General features: G+C 49.8%; 2 protein-coding genes across 2 annotated transcripts in view; one reads left to right on the top strand and one right to left on the bottom strand.

Moving 5' to 3' along the window:
• MICOS10 (mitochondrial contact site and cristae organizing system subunit 10) overlaps positions 1-22397 on the bottom strand; it is a 424103-nt gene that overhangs the window by 262347 nt on the left and 139359 nt on the right. The gene's annotated exons all lie outside the window — the stretch shown is intronic.
• Positions 1-22397, top strand: part of TMCO4 (transmembrane and coiled-coil domains 4) — a 58461-nt gene that overhangs the window by 18941 nt on the left and 17123 nt on the right. The window contains 9 exon segments of the mRNA XM_060259478.1: positions 1967-2099; positions 6328-6425; positions 8132-8275; positions 9600-9719; positions 15183-15347; positions 17810-17875; positions 17878-17924; positions 18780-18884; position 19244. Of these exon segments, the coding sequence (XP_060115461.1) occupies positions 1967-2099; positions 6328-6425; positions 8132-8275; positions 9600-9719; positions 15183-15347; positions 17810-17875; positions 17878-17924; positions 18780-18884; position 19244 (879 nt within the window).

Raw genomic sequence — 22397 nt, 5'->3', positions numbered from 1 at the left:
TACACACACACATATATTGGCCACTGTGTGACACAGAGTGTTGGACTGCATGGGCCACTGGCCTGATCCAACATGGCTTCTCTTATGTTCTTCTGTGACACAGAGTGTTGGACTGGATGGGCCATTGGCTGATCCAACATGGCTTCCCTTATGTTTGACACAGAGTCTTGGACTGGATGGGCCATTGGCCTGATCCAACAGGGCTTCTCTTATGTTCTTATGCAACACAGAGTGTTGGATTGGATGGGCCATTGGCCTGATCCAACAGGGCTTCTCTTATGTTCTTATGCGACACAGAGTGTTGGACTGGAGGGGCCATTGGCCTGATCCAACAGGGCTTCTCTTATGTTCTTATGCGACACAGAGTGTTGGACTGGAGGGGCCATTGGCCTGATCCAACAGGGCTTCTCTTATGTTCTTATGCAACACAGAGTGTTGGACTGGATGGGCCATTGGCCTGATCCAACAGGGCTTCTCTTATGTTCTTATGCAACACAGAGTGTTGGACTGGATGGGCCATTGGCCTGATCCAACAGGGCTTCTCTTATGTTCTTATGCGACACAGAGTGTTGGACTGGAGGGGCCATTGGCCTGATCCAACAGGGCTTCTCTTATGTTCTTATGCAACACAGAGTGTTGGACTGGATGGGCCATTGGCCTGATCCAACAGGGCTTCTCTTATGTTCTTATGTGACACAGAGTGTTGGACTGGAGGGACCATTGGCCTGATCCAACAGGGCTTCTCTTCTGTTCTTATGTGACACAGAGTGTTGGACTGGAGGAGCCATTGGCCTGATCCAACAGGGCTTCTCTTATGTTCTTATGCGACACAGAGTGTTGGACTGGAGGGACCATTGGCCTGATCCAACAGGGCTTCTCTTCTGTTCTTATGTGACACAGAGTGTTGGACTGGAGGGGCCATCGGCCTGATCCAACACGGCTTCTCTTATGTTCTTATGCAACACAGAGTGTTGGACTGGATGGGCCATTGGCCTGATCCAACAGGGCTTCTCTTATGTTCTTATGCAACACAGAGTGTTGGACTGGATGGGCCATTGGCCTGATCCAACAGGGCTTCTCTTACGTTCTTATGCGACACAGAGTGTTGGACTGGAGGGGCCATTGGCCTGATCCAACAGGGCTTCTCTTATGTTCTTATGCAACACAGAGTGTTGGACTGGATGGGCCATTGGCCTGATCCAACAGGGCTTCTCTTATGTGACACAGAGTGTTGGACTGGAGGGACCATTGGCCTGATCCAACAGGGCTTCTCTTCTGTTCTTATGTGACACAGAGTGTTGGACTGGAGGAGCCATTGGCCTGATCCAACAGGGCTTCTCTTATGTTCTTATGCGACACAGAGTGTTGGACTGGAGGGGCCATTGGCCTGATCCAACAGGGCTTCTCTTATGTTCTTATGCGACACAGAGTGTTGGACTGGATGGGCCATTGGCCTGATCCAACAGGGCTTCTCTTATGTTCTTATGTGACACAGAGTGTTGGACTGGATGGGCCATTGGCCTGATCCAACACGGCTTCTCTTATGTTCTTATACCTTTATTAAAACTGAATAAAAAGCTAGTGTAAATCCATTTGACTCAATCAGAAGACATTACCACAAAGACATTAATTACATTTGGAATTGCTTCTTGTGAGGTTAGATATGCTAGAATAGGAGACCAGACAGCATAGAAATTAGAAGGAGGGAGAGGACGTTCAAGCTGAGCAATATTGCCTGTTGTCTTGGCCATGACATGGGCAGACCGCAGTTTTTTATGCCAGAGGTTAATATCTAGATGTTTATCTGATTTCCACCTCATGGCCCTCTCTGTAAATTTCTCATTCCCTTTGAAAGCTGTTGAAGCCACTGGCTGTCCCTACCTGCCTGTGGCAGTGAGTTCCATAGGTTAACGGTGCACTGTGTGAAGGAAGGCAAAATTCCTGTTATTCCCCCGATTTGCTCCAGGCCACTATGATGCCCGGCTGCGGGTGCTCCTCGCTCACATCACCTGGCTGCTGAGGATTCCTCTGGTGGAGTTGGAGGCCGCCGAGGAACGTCTCCTGGAATGCCTGAATGAAGAGGAGGAGGAGGAATCCCAGTAAGACTTTCTCCCCTGTTGCTTTTTATATGCTTTTATGTGCTTATGTGGAGAGTCAGTTTGGTGTAGTGGTGAAGTGTGTGGATTCTTATCTGGGAGAACCGGGTTTGATTCCCCACTCCTCCCCTTGCAGCTGCTGGAATGGCCTTGGGTCAGCCATAGTGGTGAAGTGAGCGGACTCTTATCTGGGAGAACTGGGTTTGATTCCCCACTCCTCCCCTTGAAGCTGCTGGAATGGCCTTGGGTCAGCCATAGTGGTTAAGTGAGCAGACTCTTATCTGGAGAACCGGGTTTGATTCCCCACTCCTCCACTTGCAGCTGCTGGAATGGCCTCTGGTCAGCCATAGTGGTTAAGTGTGCGGACTCTTATCTGGGAGAACCGGGTTTGATTCCCCACTCCTCCACTTCCACCTGCTGGAATGGCCTTGGGTCAGCCATGGTTCTTGCAGAAGTTGTTCTTGAAAGGGCTGCTACTGTGAGAGCTCCCTCAGCCCCACACACCTCACAGGGTGTCTTTTGTGGGGAAGGAAGATAAAGAAGATTGTGAGCCGCTCTGAGACTCTTCAGAGTGGAGGGCGGAATATAAATCCAATATCTTCTTCTTCTTCTTTCTATATTATGGGCTGGATCCGTTGCACTGGCAGAAACAATCCTGCCGCTGGAGAAAGGCACCCCTGCTAGTGGGGTGGATCACCGAGATCCAATTTGAAATATAGGTAGAAGCAGGGCTTTTTTTGAAGCAGGAACTCCTTTGCATATTAGGCCGCACACGCCTGATGTAGCCAATCCTCCTGGAGTTTACAGTAGGCCCTGTACAAAAAGTCCTGTAACCAGAGCCAGTTTGGTGCAGTGGTTTACTGCATGGACTCTTTATCTGGAAGAACCAGGTTTGATTCCCCACTCCTTCACTTGCAGCTGCTGGAATGGTCTTGGGTTAGCCATAGCTCTTGTAGGAGTTGTCCTTGAAAGGGCAGCTGCTGTGAGAGCCCTCTCAGCCCCACGCACCCCACAGGGTGTCTGTTGTGGGGGGAGAAGATATAGGAGATTGTAAGCCGCTCTGAGTCTCTGATTCAGAGAGAAGGGTGGGGTATAAATTTGCAGTATTCTTCTTATGTTGTTGAAGGCTTTCACGGCTGGAGCCCATTGGCTGTAGATTTTCTGGGCTGCGTGGCCATGGTCTTGGCATTGGGAGACCTGACGTTTCGCCAGCAACTTTGACTGGCATCCTCAGAGGTGTGACCCAGAAAACTGGAGTTCTCTCTGACCCAGAACTCTCTGACCCAGAGATGACTCTGAGGCTGCCTGTCACAGTTGCCGGCAAAACATCACATCTCACAATGCCAAGACCATGGCCACACAGCCCGGAAAATCTACAACAACCAAAAGCCCTGTAACCTCTTGGAGGATTGGCTACATTAGGGGGGTGTGGCCTAATAGGCAAAGGAGTTCCTGCTACAAAAAAAAAACCACTGGGTAGAAGGATGGGTGGATAACAAGCATCTAGGTGTTTACTTAAGAAATCATGTTCTCTTGATGACGTTGTCCCAGCAATGGCAAGCTTAGTGTAGCGCACACAAAAATATTGGACTGTTGTTTTCTAGTGCAGGAGGGGTGGGGTCAAAGACAATTAACTCCTTGTGGTATATCTCATTCTCCCTTCTTGTACTGGCTTGCTGGTTCCAAGTAACAGGTACCAGAAGTCAGGCAACGCAGGGTCATTCGGTCCAGGGTAAGGGGTCTAGAATTTAGGTCTGGGGTCCAGGAGTCAGGCAAGGCAGAGTTGGTGGCTTAGCATCTATTGTATGTGTTGCATCCATGCCTAACAGCCTCTGTGGGCTGGTTTTTATAGCCCCATGCCTAAGGGTCATGCTTGCAGCCAACTGCTCAAGAGCAATCCTGCAACTACTCATCTTTGTGATCAGCAAGCAGCTGGCATCAGGCCATTAGGCGTGCATTTTGCTGTCTTGTCTGTAGCTCTGTTCTTAGCCTCCATCTGTGGTGCTTTAGGTGTGGGTAATACTGATGGTCTAAGAACGGGCAACTGCGGTTCACCTGCTGAATCAGGGCTGAAGGGTGGGTGGCTCTGCAGCTGTTGTTAGCTGTGAATCCTGACAAGCCTGCAGCTCGTTTCCCTGCTGGTCAGCTCTCTGTTAACTCAAGGCTGGCTACGCAGAACTCCTCTTCTTCCAAGGAGTTCTTGCTATCACTGAGCCTTTGCTGACTCATGACCCTCCTCTACACTGTCCTCACAACAACTCTGCAAGGTAGCTGGCCAGAGTTCTCTAGGGAGCTTTGTGGCAGAATGGAGAAGGGAGCTGAGGAGCCAGTTTGGTGTAGTGGTTAAGTGCACGGACTCTTATCTGGGAGAATTGAGTTTGATTCCCTACTCCTCCATTTGCAGCTGTTGGAATGGCCTTGGGTCAGCCATAGGTATCACAGGATTTGTCCTTGAAAGGGCAGCTGCTGTGAGAGCCCTCTCAGCCCCACCTCACAGGGTGTCTGTTGTGGGGGGAGAAGATATAGGAGATTGTAAGCCGCTCTGAGTCTCTGATTCAGAGAAAAGGGTGGGATATAAATCTGCATTCTTCTTCTGCAGCCCACCCCAGTGGGCATGGCTTTCCCTTCGCCTGCATGTTTCACCTGTCAGTGTGGTCAGCAAGAGAGGTTCTGGCCAATTAATTCCCACCTTCCCAGGGCCTGCTCCCCCATCTAAAGGGCATTTCCAAACCTTTCTGTCTGCTCTGTCCAAACAGCGGCCAAACTCGTTCACAGCAGCAACTAAGTGGTGAATTAGAGTGTGCTAATTGGGGGTGAGGTCCAGCCTAGTTAAAGGGTAAAGCACCCTCTGCTCACCCAGGAGCACGTTGGTGGGTGAAAGCCCTGTCAGCAACCCTTCAACTTTTACCGAATTCCACCAGCCAGGGGCGCAGGGCGTTCACTCTAATAAATACTTTTGTGGATTTAATTGCTCCGTTGATAAACAGTCGGAACGTATTAAAACATTTGCTGTTTTTCTTGTGCAAGCCACTGACCTTGGGCGACACATTTTCCGGGTAAGTAGTCTGCGTTGCAGTTCTTGCTGGTTCACCATCAGCCATCTGGGTTGCATGAACCAAATCTGTTGCCCTAAAGCAGACTCGGTGGGGCGTTCTGTGTGCGTGTTGATGTGCTCATTGCATGCTTTGTGTGCTGGTAATGTCGGGCAAAGAGAGCATAGATAAATTGCAAGGGGAAGCATCGCTTAGCGGTGTAGATTTACAGATGAATGCAAAAGCAGAAAAAAAGGCCACATGGGTTACATTTGATAGCGTAATGAAAATTAAGGGGGAAGGAATGCTTTTCATCTCTGAGAGCCAGTTTGGTGTAGTGGTTAAGTGTGCAGACTCTTATCTGGGAGAACTGGGTTTGATTCCCCACTCCTCCACTTGCAGCTGCTGGAATGGCCTTGGGTCAGCCATAGCTCTCGCAGGAGTTGTCCTTGAAAGGGCAGCTGCTGTGAGAGCCCTCTCAGCCCCACCCACCTCACAGGGTGTCTGTTGTAGGGAGAGAAGACAGAGGAGATTGTGAGCCGCTCTGAGTCTCTGATTCAGAGAGAAGGGCAGCGTATAAATCTGCATTCTTCTTCTTCTCTACATTTTGCCTTGAATCGCCTAGCAAACAGGGACCTTTGCTCCTGTGAATCTGAAATCTGGCACATGGGAAAGAAAGAGGCCTGTCCAAACAGGAAGGGGAAACAAAGGTGTCCGATGCAGAAACGTTAGCCATAATCGGATGCTACTGATATTCACTGCCCCATCGCTTCAACTGAAAAAATCTCATCAGAATCTCATCTTAATTTCCATTTCTTTGTGCTGGATTTCCCCCCTTTACACAATTCTGTTATCTTTGCATGAGAAAAAAAACAAACACACACAAAGCTGTCCGGACCAGCCAGATCTTGGAAGCTAAGCTGGGCGGGCCTGGTCTGTCCTTGGACGGGAGAGCACCAAAGAGGGCCAGGCAATGTGCAGAGGCAGGCAATGGCTAACCGCCTCTGTTTGGGAGTTTCCTGCATTGTGCAGGGGGTTGGACTAGATGACCCTAGAGGTCCCTTCCAACTCTAGGATTCTATGCACATCTCTTGCCTTGAAAACTCTGTGGGGCAGCTGTGACTCGACAGCAAAAAAGAGCAGCGTTCCTTCTTAAGATTTGCACTCACTCTTCCCCCCTCCATGTGGCTCCCCCCCAGAGCAGCAGAGGCCTCACGGAAGAAGAAAGAGAGAAGGAGACGGCTAAAGCGATACCTGCTGATTGGCTTGGCAACTGTTGGAGGCGGGACGGTGATTGGTGAGTGCAGCCTTCTCTGCAGGGTAGTCAGTATGCTACTTGTTATTTTACTGGCGGGGGTGGGGTCTCGAATCTGCTTTTCATTTTACCCCTGCTGCGTTCTCCAGGGGGGTGCAGAAGCATTAGAGAGAGCCAGCAGATATGAGAAACTCTAAGGTTCAAACCACAGCTCAGCCCAGGTCTCCGAACTCCTTGGATGAAGGACAAGAGAGTGAGGCGATACCTTGATCAGAAAGCATTCCAGAAAGAAAGCATACTGGCGTTTCCTGGGGGCTGCAGGTCCAAGAAGGCAAAACTAGGCAATCTCTCGTAGGGTTCTCAATCCCCTGATGGGGCCAGGGGACCCCCCAGTTTGGAGGCCCTCCCCCTGCTTCAGGGTCACCAGAAAGTGGGGGGGAGGGAGGAAAATGTTTGCTGGGAACACTATTATTCCCTGTGAGGACTTATTCCCATAGGAAATAATAGAGAATTGATCTGCGAGTATCTGGGGCTCGGGAGGGGGCTGTTTTTGGAGGTAGAGGCACCAAATTTTCAGCATAACATCCAGTACCTCTCCCCAAAATATCCCCCAACTTTCAGAGATTGGACCGTGAGCCCCCAAAGAAGGTGCCCCAATCCTTCATTTTAGGGATTGTAGAAGGATATAGACAAGCTGGAACGGGTCCAGAGGAGGGCGACGAAGATGGTGAGGGGTTTGGAGACCAAGTCCTGTGAGGAAAGGTTGAAGGAGCTGGGGATGTTTAGCCTGGAGAGGAGGCGGCTGAGAGGTGATAGGATCACCATCTTCACGTCCTTGAAGGGCTGTCATCTAGAGGATGGTGTGGAATTGTTTTCTGTGGCCCCAGAAGATAGGACCAGAACCAATGGGTTGAAATTAAATCAAAAGAGTTTCCTGCTCAACATTAGGAAGAACTTCCTGATTGTTAGAGCGATTCCTCAGTGGAACAGGCTTCCTCGGGAGGTGGTGGGCTCTCCTTCCTTGGAGGTATTTGAACAGAGGCTAGATGGCCATCCGACAGCAATGACGATCTTGTGAATTTAGGGGGAGGGGTTTGTGAGTTTCCTGCATTGTGCAGGAGGTTGGACTTGATGACCCTAGAGGTCCCTTCCAGCTCTATGATGCTATGATTATTTCCAGTGGAGGGAAGGCATTTAAAAGGTGTGCAGTCCCTTTCAATGAGATGGCCAGAACTCCCTTTTGGAGTTCAATTCTGCTTGTCACTCCCTGGCTCCTGGCTCCACCCCCAAGGTCCCCATATATTTCTTGAATTGGTCTTGGCAACCCTGAATCTCTGTCATGCTGGAGGTGGAAATTCTTCATAGCCCATAGTCTCAGCTCTGAAGTCATCTCTTCAGCCATAGCGGCCGAGCTCTGTAATCTCAGCTCTTGCTCAAGCATCCATCATAAAGCAGCTGTCCTGTCGGTCTTCTGAGTTATGGATCACATTTGCTCAGGAGCTGAGTGACTTGGGGATTAGTCAGGGTTGTGGAGGAAAGGTCCCTCGGTGGAACCTCCATGTTCAGGGGCAGCGTGGCCCTTCTGTTCTTTTCCTGGGCTTCCCGGGGAACCTTGAATAACCACGGTGGGTGACCCAGGTGCTAGAGGAGATGGGGCTCGAGTCTGGCCTGGCTGGGCCTCTCTGGCATACTGTTCTTCCTGTGGATCAGAGCTGGGCTGGAGATTGAGACGCCCTCTTCTTCTTCAGGTCTGACCGGGGGGCTTGCTGCCCCCCTCGTGGCAGCCGGAGCAGCGACCATTATCGGAAGCGCTGGGGCAGCTGCCCTGGGTTCAGTTGCTGGGATTGCTGTCATGGCCTCTCTCTTTGGCGCTGCAGGAGCTGGACTCACAGGTGAGAGGCGGCGTCGGAGTCTCTGGATCCAGAGCCAGGCTGAGATGTGCGTTGTGTGGATGGGTGTGGGAGACAAACAGGGAGGGTGTGAGCCAAGGAGACTAAATCTCACAACTCCTCCACTCAGACTTGAAAAATCCTCATTTCAGTTTTGCTTCTCACTTGGGAAAGTAAAAAGGTCAAGGTAGTCCCCTGCGCAAGCACCAGTCGCTTTCGACTTTGGGGTGACGTTGCTTTCACATTTTCACGGCAGACTTTTTACAGGGTGGTTTGCCGTTGCCTTCCCCAGTCATCTACGCTTTCCCCCCCAGCAAGCTGGGGACTCATTTTACTGACCTCAGGAGGATGGAAGGCTCAGTCAACCTCAGGCCGGCGCTGTGTGATGCGGGGCAGCGTGGGGTGAGCCAGCCTTCTTCTTTTGGCCTGGCAGCTTTATCCTGTGCACTGAAAATAAATACCCGATTCCTATGTCCACAGCCCCTCAGTCAACAAAGATAAAGCCCAGGCCAGTGGTGACGAAAACAGAGTCTGATTTGGTCTTTAGACATACAGTGACTCTGGACAGAGGGGTGTGGTGTTGGCTCAAAGCCTGTCTTGGAGACCTCTTTGTAGCCCCACGAGACAATCGCCTTTGGTTTGCCAGGCTGCACGTGTAGCCAGAGGTTAAAGATGGGAGAGGGAGCCAAGGTGGAGAATAGTCCAAAATGGAGGGTATGTTTCTGGATCTCTGGAAGATTGGTCCCAATATCAGTATCACCATCACCCCATGAACTTCAGAGCTGAACAGAGAATTGAACCTGAGTCCTAGTTCAACACTCTCTAACCACTATGCCACATGATTTTGGAAAACTGAAAGCAGCTAAATCTTATTATTGCTCTGAGGTTTAAGAAGGAAGGGCACAAGGCTTGTAACAATGGCTCTGAATTTTTCCCTGCCTTCTTTTACGCTGATGCAGAATCTTTACTTTCCTTCTGAGACTGCCAGATCTTTGTAGGGGTTAAGGTCCCAGATGAGAGCTGGTGTGGGGCAGTGGTTGGATTAGGATCGGGGAAACCTAGGTTCGAATCTTCCCTCTGCCAAGTATGCTCGCTGGGTGACCTTGAACTAATCACACACTCTCTACCTAACCTACCTCACAGGGTGCTTGTGAGGATAAAACGGAGGAGAGAAGGATGTAACCCATTGGGGAGGGGGAAATGGGATATAAGTGAAGTAAACAAACAAATGGTCTTTCTTGTAAGAAAGATTCTGGCATTTCTAAGTTATTGGAATCCTTCACCTCAACTCAGCTCCATCTTGGTGTCCCCCCCCCCCCCCTTTCAGGCTACAAGATGAAGAAGCGGGTCGGAGCGATTGAGGAGTTTGAATTCCTCCCCTTAACGGAAGGGAAGCAACTGCACATCACGGTGGCCATCACCGGCTGGCTCTCCACGGGGAAATTCGGTAAGTGAGAGAAAGAGGACTGAGCTTTGGAGGTTGGGAGCTAGAGAGGCATTCTATTGGGTGGCGAGGGGGAAGGTATACAAAACTGGTCGGCCTTCTTCCCCCTTCTTTCTTACCATCCGGAGCCAAAATTTACATTGCGCTGTGGATGCCTCAGAAGAAGAGAAGAGAAGGTTTTTATAGCCCTCTTGTCTCTACCTCAAGGAGTCTCGGTGTCAGCTCTCTCTCCCCATGTCGTGTGTGGTTTGGCTGTGAGAGGGCCGACGTCAAGGGCTCACTCTGTCCTTCCTCTGGCCCAGAGAACCAACTGCTGAGGTTTGGGGCAGTGTGTTTTTCCCCACAAGCAGGAATTGGAAAGGAGGGAGTGTTCACCTCCCTGCAACCTCTGTCACGTGGCAGAGTTTGGAGAATTCAGGATTGGGAATGTGTGCCTCATATCCAGTTTGGTGTAGTGGTTAAGTGTGTGGACTCTTATCTGGGAGAACCAGGTTTGATTCCCCACTCCTCCACTTGCACCTGCTGGAATGGCCTTGGGTCAGCCATAGTGGTTAAGTGTGTGGACTCTTATCTGGGAGAACCGGGTTTGATTCCCCACTCCTCCACTTGCACCTGCTGGAATGGCCTTGGGTCAGCCATAGTGGTGAAGTGTGCAGACTCTTATCTGGGAGAACCAGGTTTGATTCCCCACTCCTCCACTTGCAGCTGCTGGAATGGCCTTGGGGCAGCCATAGTGGTTAAGTGAGCAGACTCTTATCTGGGAGGGCCGGGTTTGATTCTCCACTCCTCCACTTGCAGCTGCTGGAATGGCCTTGGGTCAGCCATAGCTCTTCCAGAGCTGTCCTTGAAAGAGCACCTTCTGGCAGAGCTCTCTCAGCCCCACTCACCTCACAGGGTGTCTGTTGAGGGAGGAAGGGAAAGGAGATTGTCAGCTGCTTTGAGACTCTGAGATTCAGAGTGGAGGGCGGGATATAAATCCAGTATCATCATCATCATCGTTGTCGTCATAATTGTCTCCTTCTCCTTCTTCTTCTTTCTGTGAGGGACTCCAGTTTACTCCCCCAGTTAGCATAGACTTAGCGTTCCATGACTCCTGGTGTGCAGTGAGCATGCTCAGTTTTCTTCAGACTATTTAGGGTTTTCTTTTTCTTTTTAGTCTGCATATTTGCCCTCACCCACCACGTACCACGCAGAAACCCTGCGCCCACCCACTGATTGGTGCTCCTGTTTACTTTTAAAGGTGAAGGAACCTGGTTAGCACCATAACTCTGAGCAGTTGGGATGTTTATGGAGCCTTCTTGACATCGCAGTAGCCCCGCCCCCCCCCCAGTAGCTGGGGAGAGCAGGCTGACGGGTGGCACTTCTTCAAGATCTGTCTGTTTGGCCCTGTTCCCATAACTTTACTGGGGCTTCCTGGGGTGCCCTGAGATGAGCACACGCAGTCCTGAATACATTTTGTCCTGTACTCTCTAGTCCCTGGGTTTCTCGCTCACCGCAGGGGATCTTCTCACCTCAAGCGTCTCTCCGTCTGCCGCAACCGGGGCGTTTTGCAAATTGAGTGGGTGGCTGGCAGCCGCTTTCTGCCTTCGAGACCATCCTCTGCTTTGCAGTGTGTTACCAGGACACCCCCTCAAAAATGTGGTTTTGCTTTAAAAAATAAAATAGGTCTTCTGTTTGCCTCTCGCACCCATTTCCTGAGCTGTGACCAAAGTCACTCAGGTTCCTGGAACCTTCAAGGGTCGAAGGACAAAGTCACGAACACTTCACTGGGCGAGAGAAATCCCGCAGATCTAGGATCCTGCTTGCCAGAGTTTCCAGGCAGAGCCCAAAGTGGAATTCACAACAAGACTTGGCAAGATTCAGCAGCAGTGAATCATTCTAATGGGATCGTGCAGTCTGGCGCACTGCCTCAGCATGACAAACTCAGCCCTTGGGAAAGCGGTTTTAAAAGCACAGGGAAGCAACAGCAAATCATCTCCAAATGATTATTGGTGTGTCTTTTGTGGGGCCGGGGGGGGAAGCAAGGAAGAATGTAGGTGGACTTTGTGTGGGGAACAAAATCCGTAACTATGGGGCCAATGAGGAAAAGACCCTGCTGCCTGTTTGTAATAGTCTTTCTTAGTTTCAGAGGGTAGCCGTGCTGGACATTTGGGCTGCAATCACACATGCTACATAATGCAGTTTCAATCCACCTTCACTGCAGTTTCCAACTGGATTTTAGTGTGTGAACTGGCAGAGTCCAGTTTGAAAGTGCGTTGAAAATGGACTGAAACTGCATTATTTAGCATGTGTGATTGCAGCCTCGAATCCAGGACCAACCTTAGAAACCAACAAGATTTTGGGAGTATCAGCTTTTGAGGGTCAACACCCCTCCCAGCATCTGACTGGGATATAAAACCCCAGAAATCTCCATTCTCAAAAGTTTATCTCCCCCCCCCCCCCCAAAAAAAAGGTTGGTCTCTAAGCTGCTTTTGGAATTGGGTCTAGCCAGTTTTACTTAGTCGTCTGCATTTAGAGGGGGCCTTTGGGGGACAGATTGGAAAACACTAATGGGAAGTGGTGACGTGCCAGGGAAGGGGCCCCTCCGTCCCTCAGCCAGATCTTGTTGTTGTTCAGTCGCACAGTCGAGTCCGACTCTTTGCGAGCCCCTGGACCAAGCCACGCCAGGCCCTCCTGTCTTCCACCATCCTCCGAAGTCTGCTCAAATTCGTGTTTGTTACATCAGGAACGCTGTCCATCCATCTCCTCTTTTGCCGCCCCCTTCTTCTTTTGCCTTCTGTCTTTCCCAGCATCAGGGTCTTCTTCTCCAGGGAGTGCTCCCTTCTCATTGGGTGGCCAAAGTATCCGAGCTTCAGCTTCAGCATCTGACCTTCCAGGGAACAGTCTGGGTTGATTTCCCTTAAGACTGACTGATTGGATCTTCTTGCAGTCCAAAGGACTCTAGTTGTGTTGTTCAGTCGCACAGTCGAGTTTGACTCTTTGCGACCGCATGGACCAAGTCACGCCAGGCCCTCCTGTCTTCCACCATCCTCCGAAGTCTGCTCAAATTCGTGTTAGTTTCATCAGTAACACTGTCCAGCCATCTCATCTTCTGCCATCCCGTTCTTCTTTTGCCTTCTGTCTTTCCCAGCATCAGGGTCTTCTTCTCCAGTGAGTGCTCCCTTCTCATTGGGTGGCCAAAGTATTTGAGCTTCAGCTTCAGCATCTGACCTTCCAGGGAGCAGTCTGGGTTGATTTCTCTTAGGACTGACTGATTGGATCTCCTTGCAGTCCAGGGGACTCTCAAGATTCTTCTCCAGCACCACAGCTCAAAAGCATCTATTCTTCTGCGCTCAGCCTTCCCCTTCTTCTTTTGCCTTCTGTCTTTCCCAGCATCAGAATCTTCTCTTAACAGGTTTGGTGGGAGTGATAGGGGTACCAGCTGCAGTTTTGAAACCGTCACCAATGGCAGTAATATTGTAGTAGTCTAAGGATCTGATAAAGTATAGCTACATGAGAATCAGCTGAGATCTGTGTTGTCTGGGTTCATGTTGCCCGCACCATGAACTCGCATGTCTTTGGCATGCCACTCATTTTCTCAGCCCTGCAACTGCAGCATCCTTCCCTTGATCTTCAGACTTGCTCTGAGAGCTAGTTTGGTGCAGTGGTTAAGTGCACGGACTCTTATCTAGGAGAACCAGGTTTGATTCCCCACTGCTCCACTTGCATCTGCTGGAATGGCTTTGAGTCAGCCAGAGCTCTCTTATCTGGGAGAACCGGGTTTGATTCCCCACTCCTCCACTTGCAGCTGCTGGAATGGCCTTGGGTCAGCCATTGCTCTTGTAGAATTGTCCTTGAAAGGGCAGCTTCTGTGAGAGCTCTCTCAGCCCCACTCACCTCACAGGGTGTCTGTTGTGGGGGAAGACGATCATGGAGATTGTGAGCCGCTCTGAGTCTCTGAAATTCAGAGTGGAGGGCAGGATATAAATCCAGTGTTGCTGTCTTCTTCTTCTTCTTCCTTTCCCCCCCTCCCCATGAGGTGGCCGGCAGTCCAGAATGGGAAGGAAAGGAAAGGTCCCCTGTGCAAGCACCAGTCGTTTCCGACTCCGGGGTGACACTGCTTTCACAACGTTTTCATGGCAGACTTTTTACGGGGTGGTTTGCCATTGCCTTCCCCAGGCTTTTACACTTTCCCCCCCCAGCGGGAAGCAACTGTTAAATTTGCCGCTTGGTTTTTAAAATTTGTTGTATTAGTACTGTTGGTGTGTTTTATCCTGTGGTTTTCGGTGTTTTTATCACACATCACCCAGAGCTCTGCAGTAGCAGGGATTGGGCGATTCATACATTGAATAAAATAAATAAATAAACGCTGGCCCTGCTTACAGGACTTTTCGTGTAGATTACCGAGAGAATGTAGCTGAAGTCCTTTGAACGTTCTCAAGTGCAGGATACGAAACGGATATTAACAATTGCCAGGACTTTGGTGAACTCAAGCTATGGCGTCCACAAGCATAGCCACCTTCAAGAAGGGGTTAGATAAAAATATGGAGCAGAGGTCCATCAGTGGCTATTAGCCACAGTGTGTGTGTGTGTGTGTGTGTGTATATATATATATATATATATATATATATATATATATATATATATATATATATATATTTGGCCGCTGTGTGACACAGAATGTTGGACTGGATGGGCCATTGGCCTGATCTAACATGGCTTCTCTTATGTTCTTATGTTATGTTCTTATGGAATATCACAGAGTGTGTGAAGTGTTTTGAATGTTCTTAAATGCTTCAAAGATGGGCAAGTATTACATTGTTAAATGGAAATGGGGAAGAGAGGCTGTGCTGAGTCTATTCTGCTTTGCTTCAAAGCTTTCTCTGTGAAATCTTTAAAAAGGAAACCTGGCTCCATCTTTGTGACCCCGGAGGGCTATCAGAGGAGCAGGTGGAATTCCTCCAAGGCTGGCAGAATGATAGCATAGTTGCATCACGTTTTGTCCAGCTGAGATCGTGCAAGGGCAAGAACAGCAGTGGCCACAGTTGCTTAACATAAGAACCACATAGAATAAACATCAGATGTTTGAGAGCCGCAAGACAGGAGGGAAGGAAGGAAAATAGATGGGGAGGAGAGGTGGAAAGAAAGCAACTTTAAACACATTTTCCAAGCCATTGGCCGGCTTGGCTTGGAGAAGTGATTTAAAGAGACAAATGCCTTCTCCAAGCCAGCCGATGGGGGGCTTCAAGAGCCACACAATACGTGTGAAAGAGCCACATGAGGCTCCCAAGCCACAGTTTCGCCACCCCTGTTTAGAATATCACAGTAGGACTGGAGAGAGCTGAGTTCAGATCCTCCTGTGCTCAAAGTACAGTGGAGGACCTCTCTCCCCCTCTGACTAACATACTTCACACAGGGGAGGGAATAAAAATTACAGTTAATTATAATCATCAATCCTGTTAATGTGCTTTTGTACCTTTCTCTTAGGGAGTTTTACAGCTCCGTGGAGCAGCTTGCTGCGTTCCAAAGAACAGTACTGCTTAGCCTGGGAGTCGAAATATCTCATGGAACTGGGCAACACCCTCGATTCTCTGTTGAATGGATTAGTCAACATGGTGGCTCAGGAGGCCCTGAAATACACTGTCTTAGCGGGTAAGGATCTGGGGGATGTCTCTCTCTCTCTCTTTCTTTCTTTCTTTCTTTCTTTCTTTCTTTCTTTCTTTCTTTCTTTCTTTCTTTCTTTCTTTCTTTCGCTCTTTCTTTCTCTCTTTCGCTCTTTTTTTGCTCATTCTTTCGCTCTTTTTTTGCTTATTCTTTCGCTCTTTCTTTCTTTCTTTTGCTCTTTCTTTCGCTCTTTCTTTCTTTCTTTTGCTCTTTCTTTCTTTCTTTCTTTCTTTCTTTCTTTCTTTCTTTCTTTCTTTCTTTCTTTCTTTCTTTCTTTCTTTCTTTCTTTCTTTCTTTCTTTTTCCACTCTTCCCGTAGAACAGGCTCAGGGCGGGTTACATCATAAAAACAATCAACATTTAAAAAACCAATTTAAAATATATAAAATCTAAAACTTCAGAGTGACAATAGAGACTAAAATGACATGGCCTGTTGTCCTGGTCCAGCAGATCTTTTAGCACTGGGATGGAATGAAGGGGGGAGGCCGGTAATAAGTGACATCCGCTGCCTCAGCTGAACGCCTGCCAAATGAGCTCTGTTTGACAGGCCCTGCAGAACTGCAGCAGATCCCGCAGGGCCTGGATCTCCAGGGGGAGCTCATTTCACCAGGCAGGGGCAGGGGTCTGGAAACTGGGGGGGCTGCAGTCTCAGGGATCCTAAACATGGAGCTCAGCATCACCTGCAAACACTCGCAATCCGGCTTTTCAAACAATGAGCATGCTATTAAGTTGCAGTCCAAGGATGCAGTATCATAATACACTTCTAAAACAAACAAAGTGTTCGCCTCTCTTACTGTTTGTTAAATTTGAGAGAGAGTCTGGCACCTGAATGTGTATGGTAAAAAACCTTTCAAAACATACAAATCTATCTCCCCCACGCCCCAAGCTAAAACTACTCCTCCACTTGCACCTGCTGGAATGGTCTTGGGTCAGCCCTAGTGGTTAAGTGAGCGGACTCTTATCTGGGAGAACTGGGTTTGATTCTCCCACTCCTCCACTTGCAGCTGCTGGAATGGCCTTGGGTCAGCCCTAGTGGTTAAGTGAGCGGACTCTTATCTGGGAGAACTGGGTTTGATTCTTCCACTCCTCCACTTGCAGCTGCTGGAATGGCCTTGGGGCAGCCATAGTGGTTAAGTGAGTGGACTCTTATCTGGGAGAACTGGGTTTGATTCTCCCACTACTCCACTTGCACCTGCTGGAATGGCCTTGGGTCAGCCCTAGTGGTTAAATGAGCGGACTGTTATCTGGGAGAACTGGGTTTGATTTTCCCACTCCTCCACTTGCAGCTGCTGGAATGGCCTTGGGGCAGCCATAGTGGTTAAGTGAATGGACTCTTATCTGGGAGAACTGGGTTTGATTACCCACTCCTCCCCTTGCAGCTGCTGGAATGGCCTTGGGTCGGCCCTAGTGGTTCATTGAGCGGACTCTTATCTGGGAGAACCGGGTTTGATTCCCCACTCCTCCACTTGCAGCTGCTGGAATGGCCTTGGGTCAGCCATAGCAGTGAAGTAAGCGGACTCTTATCTGGGAGAACCAGGTTTGATTCCCCACTCCTCCCCTTGCAGCTGCTGGAATGGCCTTGGGTCAGCCATAGTGGTTAAGTGAGCGGACTCTTATCTGGGAGAACCGGGTTTCATTCCCCACTCCTCCCTTTGCAGCTGCTAGAATGGCCTTGGGTCAGCCATAGTGGTTAAGTGAGCAGACTCTTATCTGGGAGAACCAGGTTTGATTCCCCACTCCTCCACTTGCACCTGCTAGCATGGCCTTGGGTCAGCCATAACTCTGGCAGAGGTTGTGCTTGAAAGGGCAGCTTCTGTGAGAGCTCTTTCAGCCCCACCCACCTCACAGGGTGTCTGTTGTGGGAGGGGGAGAAGATAGAGGAGATTGTAAGCCGCTCAGTCTCTGATTCAGAGGGAAGGGCGGGGTATAAATCTGCAATTCTTCTTCTTCTTGATGATGGTGTACAATATGTTCCCTCATCTTTTCTGAAATAAAGGAGTCAAGTTGCTAGTCCTTATGAAGAATGATGTAGAATGAAAGGGAAAGGTTCAGCTGCCATGGGATATTTGCACGCATGAACTCATGATGCTGCTTTTTACTGAATCAGACCCTTGGCCCGCCAAGATCGGTATTGTCTACTCAGACTGGCAGCGGCTCTCCAGGGTCTCAGGCGGAGGTCCTTCCCATCACCTACAACATGATCCCTTTAACTGGAGATGCTGGGGATTGAACCTGGGACCTTCTGCATGCCAAGCAGATGCTCTGCCACTGAGCCACAATTCCTTCCCACTCAGCAGACCTTGCCCTGTTTTGAGAGTGGGGAGGAGGCAAGCTTGCCAGAGACACTGAGTTGGTGATGGAATTGATACTGGGGTGTTTTTTTTGGCATTTCCCCCAAAGTCCTGGGGTGGTCCTGATGTTAGCTGTCTGTTTGGTTCTGTCTCCTGGCAGGCATCGTCACAGCCCTCACCTGGCCCGCCTCGTTGCTCACGGTCGCCAACGTTATCGACAACCCCTGGGAGTGTGTTTGCATCGCTCGGCCGAAGTGGGGAAACACCTGGCTCAGGTTTCTGCGCAGCCTGGCAGCAGGTAGGAGGAGAGGTGTGGGTGGGCCTAGTCGGATTCTAAAGCAGGGCCTCTCTGGGGTTGGTCCCACAGGGCATGTTTGGATTTGGAGGAAGAACTTTGGGCTGGCCGAGTGGCAGAAGCAGGACCATCCGTCTCTTGAGAGTTTGTCATGCGGTCCCTGTCTGGTGGGGACTTTGAGAACATGGGACCGGGTGGTAGTTGTGCGGGGGGGGGGGGGTGGACAACGGCTTCATGTTGCAGCCAGCTTCTGGCCCCCCTGTAGGTTTTTCGAGGCAAGAAGCACTCAGAGGTGGTTTGCCGTTTCCTGCCTCTGCGTAGCAACCCTGGGCTTCCTTGGTGGTCTCCCTTCCAAGTATTAACGAGGGCCGACCCTTTTTAGCTTCCAAAATCTGATGAGACTGGGCTAGTCTGAGCCATCCCGATCAGAGTGGAAGACAGGCTTTTCACCTGCTTCCTTTGTAAGCGTTGATTTATATTCCAAGCCCTGTGGCACAGAGCGGTAAAAGCTGCAGTACTGCAGTCCAAGCTCTGCTCACGATCCAAGTTTTAGATCCCAGCGGAAGCTGGGTTCAGGTAACCGATTCAAGGTTGACTCGCCTTCCATCCTGCCAAGGTTGGTAAGATGAGTACCCAGCTTGCTGGGGGGGGAGCATAAAAGACTGGGGAAGGCAAAGGCAAACCACCCCGTAAAAAGTGCCGTGAAAACGTCATGATGTAACCCCAGAGTCAGAAATGACTGGTGCTTGCACAGGGGACTAGCTTTATCTTTTTATTTATATTTCAGCAGCATTTCTTTAAGGACTAGTAACTTTATTCCTACAAGAGTGCCCAGGACTATTTGTTTCCCCCTCAGGGCAGGCGGCCTGTGACTTTGATCGGCTTCAGCCTGGGCGCCCGAGTGATCTACTTCTGCCTCCAGGAAATGGCCAAGGAGAAGGTAAGCAAGACAGATGTAGTTTTCTCACCAGCTCCGCTTCTGTTCTGTTTGTTTTATAGTGTTTGTGCTCGCATGAGAGTGAAAAACCACTTTAAGCGAGACTCTGATGCTGGCACGTGTCGGCTGTGTGTGAGAGCCAGCATGGCGTAGCGGTTAAGAGCAGCAGATTCTAATCTGGAGAGCCGGGTTCGATTCCCCCCCCTCCTCCTCCACATGCAGCCAGCTGGGTGACCTTGGCTCAGTCACGGTTCTCTCAGAGCTCTCTCAGCCCCACCGACCTCTCAAAGTGACTGTTGTGGGGACAGGAAAGGTATGCCGTTGAAAGCCTCTTTGAGACTACTTTACATAGAGAAAAGCAGGGTATAAAAACCAACTCCTCTCCTTGGCAATTTTGTGACACGGGGTGTTGGACCCGATGGGCCACTGGCCTGATCCAACATGACTTCTCTTATGTCCTTATGGACATATGTTACTCACCCCATCTGTAAAAGACACAGGTTCTCTGAACCTCCTCCCCCAAACCTGGGAAATAAGCTTTGGCAAGCTTGCTTTTGGGCATATTTTTGTGATCTTGAGGACCAGAAGCTTGCTGTTGCTGCCTCTCTCTCTCTCTCTCTTTCTCTCTCTCTCAACAAGAATGGAAGTGGTCAATATCCCACATCCCTTGGATTGACTGCACTCCAAGGAACTGAAAAACAGACCTGGCTCCATGGCCCTTTTTGTCAGCATCTGTGCAAAGGGGCTTCCGGCACCCAAGCTGGAGTCTTCCCCACCCCACCACCCCCAGCAAAGCGGAGCAACGTCAGTCTTGCAGGCCTGCTGCCAAGTCTCCCACAACACTTACTTGGCAGCCGCTCTTCCTGAATGCTCTCGAGAGCCCCCCCCAACCCCAGTCTCCTGCGCACCGTCCCTTTAATTAAAGCTCGGCTATTGTTTTCCATGGCGTTTCTGTGCCGGAGCCAAAAAGCCAACCATCTGTCACCTTATCTATCAGCTGTGATCTCCAGTATTAATAGTTCTTTTTCCGGTGGGGGTGCGTTTTAGAGCTGTCATGTTCGCCACAGAGAACAGTTGATTCACGAGCGCAAAGCTGTTCTCTGAGGTTCGCCCTCTTCCTCCTTCTCCTCACACAAAAATTGACAAAATGTCTAGATTGCTGGGGTTAGCATATCTCAGCCAAAAACCCCAGCCTCTGAGTTGTTCATAAATGATCTGGAGTTGGGAAGGTGAGCAGTGAAGTGGCCAAGTTTGCAGATGACACTAAATTGTTCAGGGTGGTGAGAACCAGAGAGGATTGTGAGGAACTCCAAAGGGATCTGTTGAGGCTGGGTGGAGTGGGCGTCAATGTGGCAGTTGAGGTTCAATGTGGCCAAGTGCAAAGTAATGCACATCGGGGCAAGAATCCCAGCTACAAATACAAGTTGATGGGGTGTGAACTGGCAGGGACTGACCAAGAGAGAGATCTTGGGGTCGTGGTAGATAACTCACTGAAAATGTCAAGACAGTGTGCGATTGCAATAAAAAAGGCAACGTCATGCTGGGAATTATTAGGAAGGGAATTGAAAACAAATCAGCCAGTATCATAATGCCCCTGTATAAATCAATGGTGCGGTCTCATTTGGAATACTGTGTGCAATTCTGGTCACAGAACCTCGAAAAGGATATTATAGCATTGGAGAAAGTGCAGAAAAGGGCAACTAGAATGATTAAAGGTTTGGAACACTTTCCCTATGAAGAAGGGTTAAAACACTTGGGGCTCTTTAGCTTGGAGAAACGTCGACTGCGGGGTGACATGATAGAGGTTTACAAGATAATGCATGGGATGGAGAAAGCAGAGAAAGAAGTACTTTTCTCCCTTTCTCACAATATAAGAACTCATGGGCATTCGATGAAATTGCTGAGGAGTCAGGTTAAACAGATAAAAGGAAGTACTTCTTCACCCAAAGGGTGATTAACATGTGGAATTCACTGCCACAGTAGGTGGTGGCGGCTACAAGCATAGCCAGCTTCAAGAGGGGGTTAGATAAAAATATGGAGGCAGAGGTCCATCAGTGGCTATTATATATAATTTTTTTTTTTGGCCACTGTGTGACACAGAGTGTTGGACTGGATGGGCCATTGGCCTGATCCAACATGGATTCTCTTATGAGTTCAAGTCGCTCCATGCTGGGTGGCTGCCTTCCTCTCCTTCACACTTTGAAGAAGAGTCCTGTTGGATCTGACCACGCATCCCTCCGATTCAGCATCCTCTTTCTTCCAGAGGTCGAAGCATCCCCAGCCAGTTTGGTGTAATGTTGAAGTGCGTGGATTCTTACCTGGGAGAACTGGGTTTGATTCCCCACTCCTCCACTTGCAGCTGCTGGAATGGCCTTGGGGCAGCCATAGTGGTTAAGTGTGCGGACTCTTATCTGGGAGAACCGGGTTTGATTCCCCCCTCCTCCACTTGCAGCTGCTGGAATGGCCTTGGGTCAGCCATAGTGGTTAAGTGTGCGGACTCTTATCTGGGAGAACCGGGTTTGATTCCCCCCTCCTCCACTTGCACCTGCTGGAATGGCCTTGGGTCAGCCATAGTGGTTAAGTGAGCGGACTCTTATCTGGGAGAACCGGGTTTGATTCCCCACTCCTCCACTTTTAGTTGCTGGAATGGCCTTGGGTCAGCCATAGCTATCGCAGGAGTTGTCCTTGAAAGGGCAGCTTCTGGGAGAGCTCTCTCAGCCCCACCTACCTCACAATCTGCCAAAATTAGATCTTTCAAAATGAACAGACAGGGTGTCGTCTGTTGTGGGGGAGGAAGATAATGGAGATTGTAAGCCGCTTGGAGACGCTGAGATTTGGCATGGAGGGTGAGATATAAATCCAATATCATCTTCTTCTTCGCCACTGATGTTCAAAGGTAGACTTCCTGTGAGCATGGAGGCTCCAGTTAGCCATCAGAATTCATGACTACCCCATGAATTTGGAAAAGAAGACTGAAGAATGCAGATTTATACCCTTCCCTTCTCTCTGAATCAGCAGCTTACAATTTCCTACATCTGCTTCCCCCACAACAGACACACTATGAGATGGGTGGGGCTGAGAGGGCTCTCACAGTAGCTGCCCTTTCAAGAACAACCTCTGCCAGAGCTATGACTGACCCAAGGCCATTCCAGCAGGTGCACGTGGAGGAGTGGGGAATCAAACCTGGTTTTCTCGGATAAGAGCCCATGCACTTAACCACTACACCAAACTGGTGTCCCCAGCCGCTGGCGTTCAAAGGTAGACTTCCTCTGAGCATGGAGGCTCCATTTAGCCATCAAGATTCACGGCTACCCCATGAATTTTGAAAGGCCGCTAAGGCAAGGGGGCTGCGGCTTAGTGGAAGGGCCTGGGCTCGGTATGCAGAAGGTCCCAGGTTCTATCCCTAGCACCTCCAGTTAAAGGATTTGGTAGTAAGTGTGGGGAGAGACCTCTGCCTGAGACCCTGGGGAGCAGCTGCCTCTCTGAGAAGACAGTACTGGCTTTGATGGATGAATG

This window comes from Heteronotia binoei, chromosome 18, assembly GCF_032191835.1.
Source record: "Heteronotia binoei isolate CCM8104 ecotype False Entrance Well chromosome 18, APGP_CSIRO_Hbin_v1, whole genome shotgun sequence".
NCBI classification, from domain to species: domain Eukaryota; kingdom Metazoa; phylum Chordata; class Lepidosauria; order Squamata; family Gekkonidae; genus Heteronotia; species Heteronotia binoei.
The sequence above is the reverse complement of the archived record's forward strand: the minus strand, read 5'-3'. Positions and strand labels throughout refer to the sequence as shown.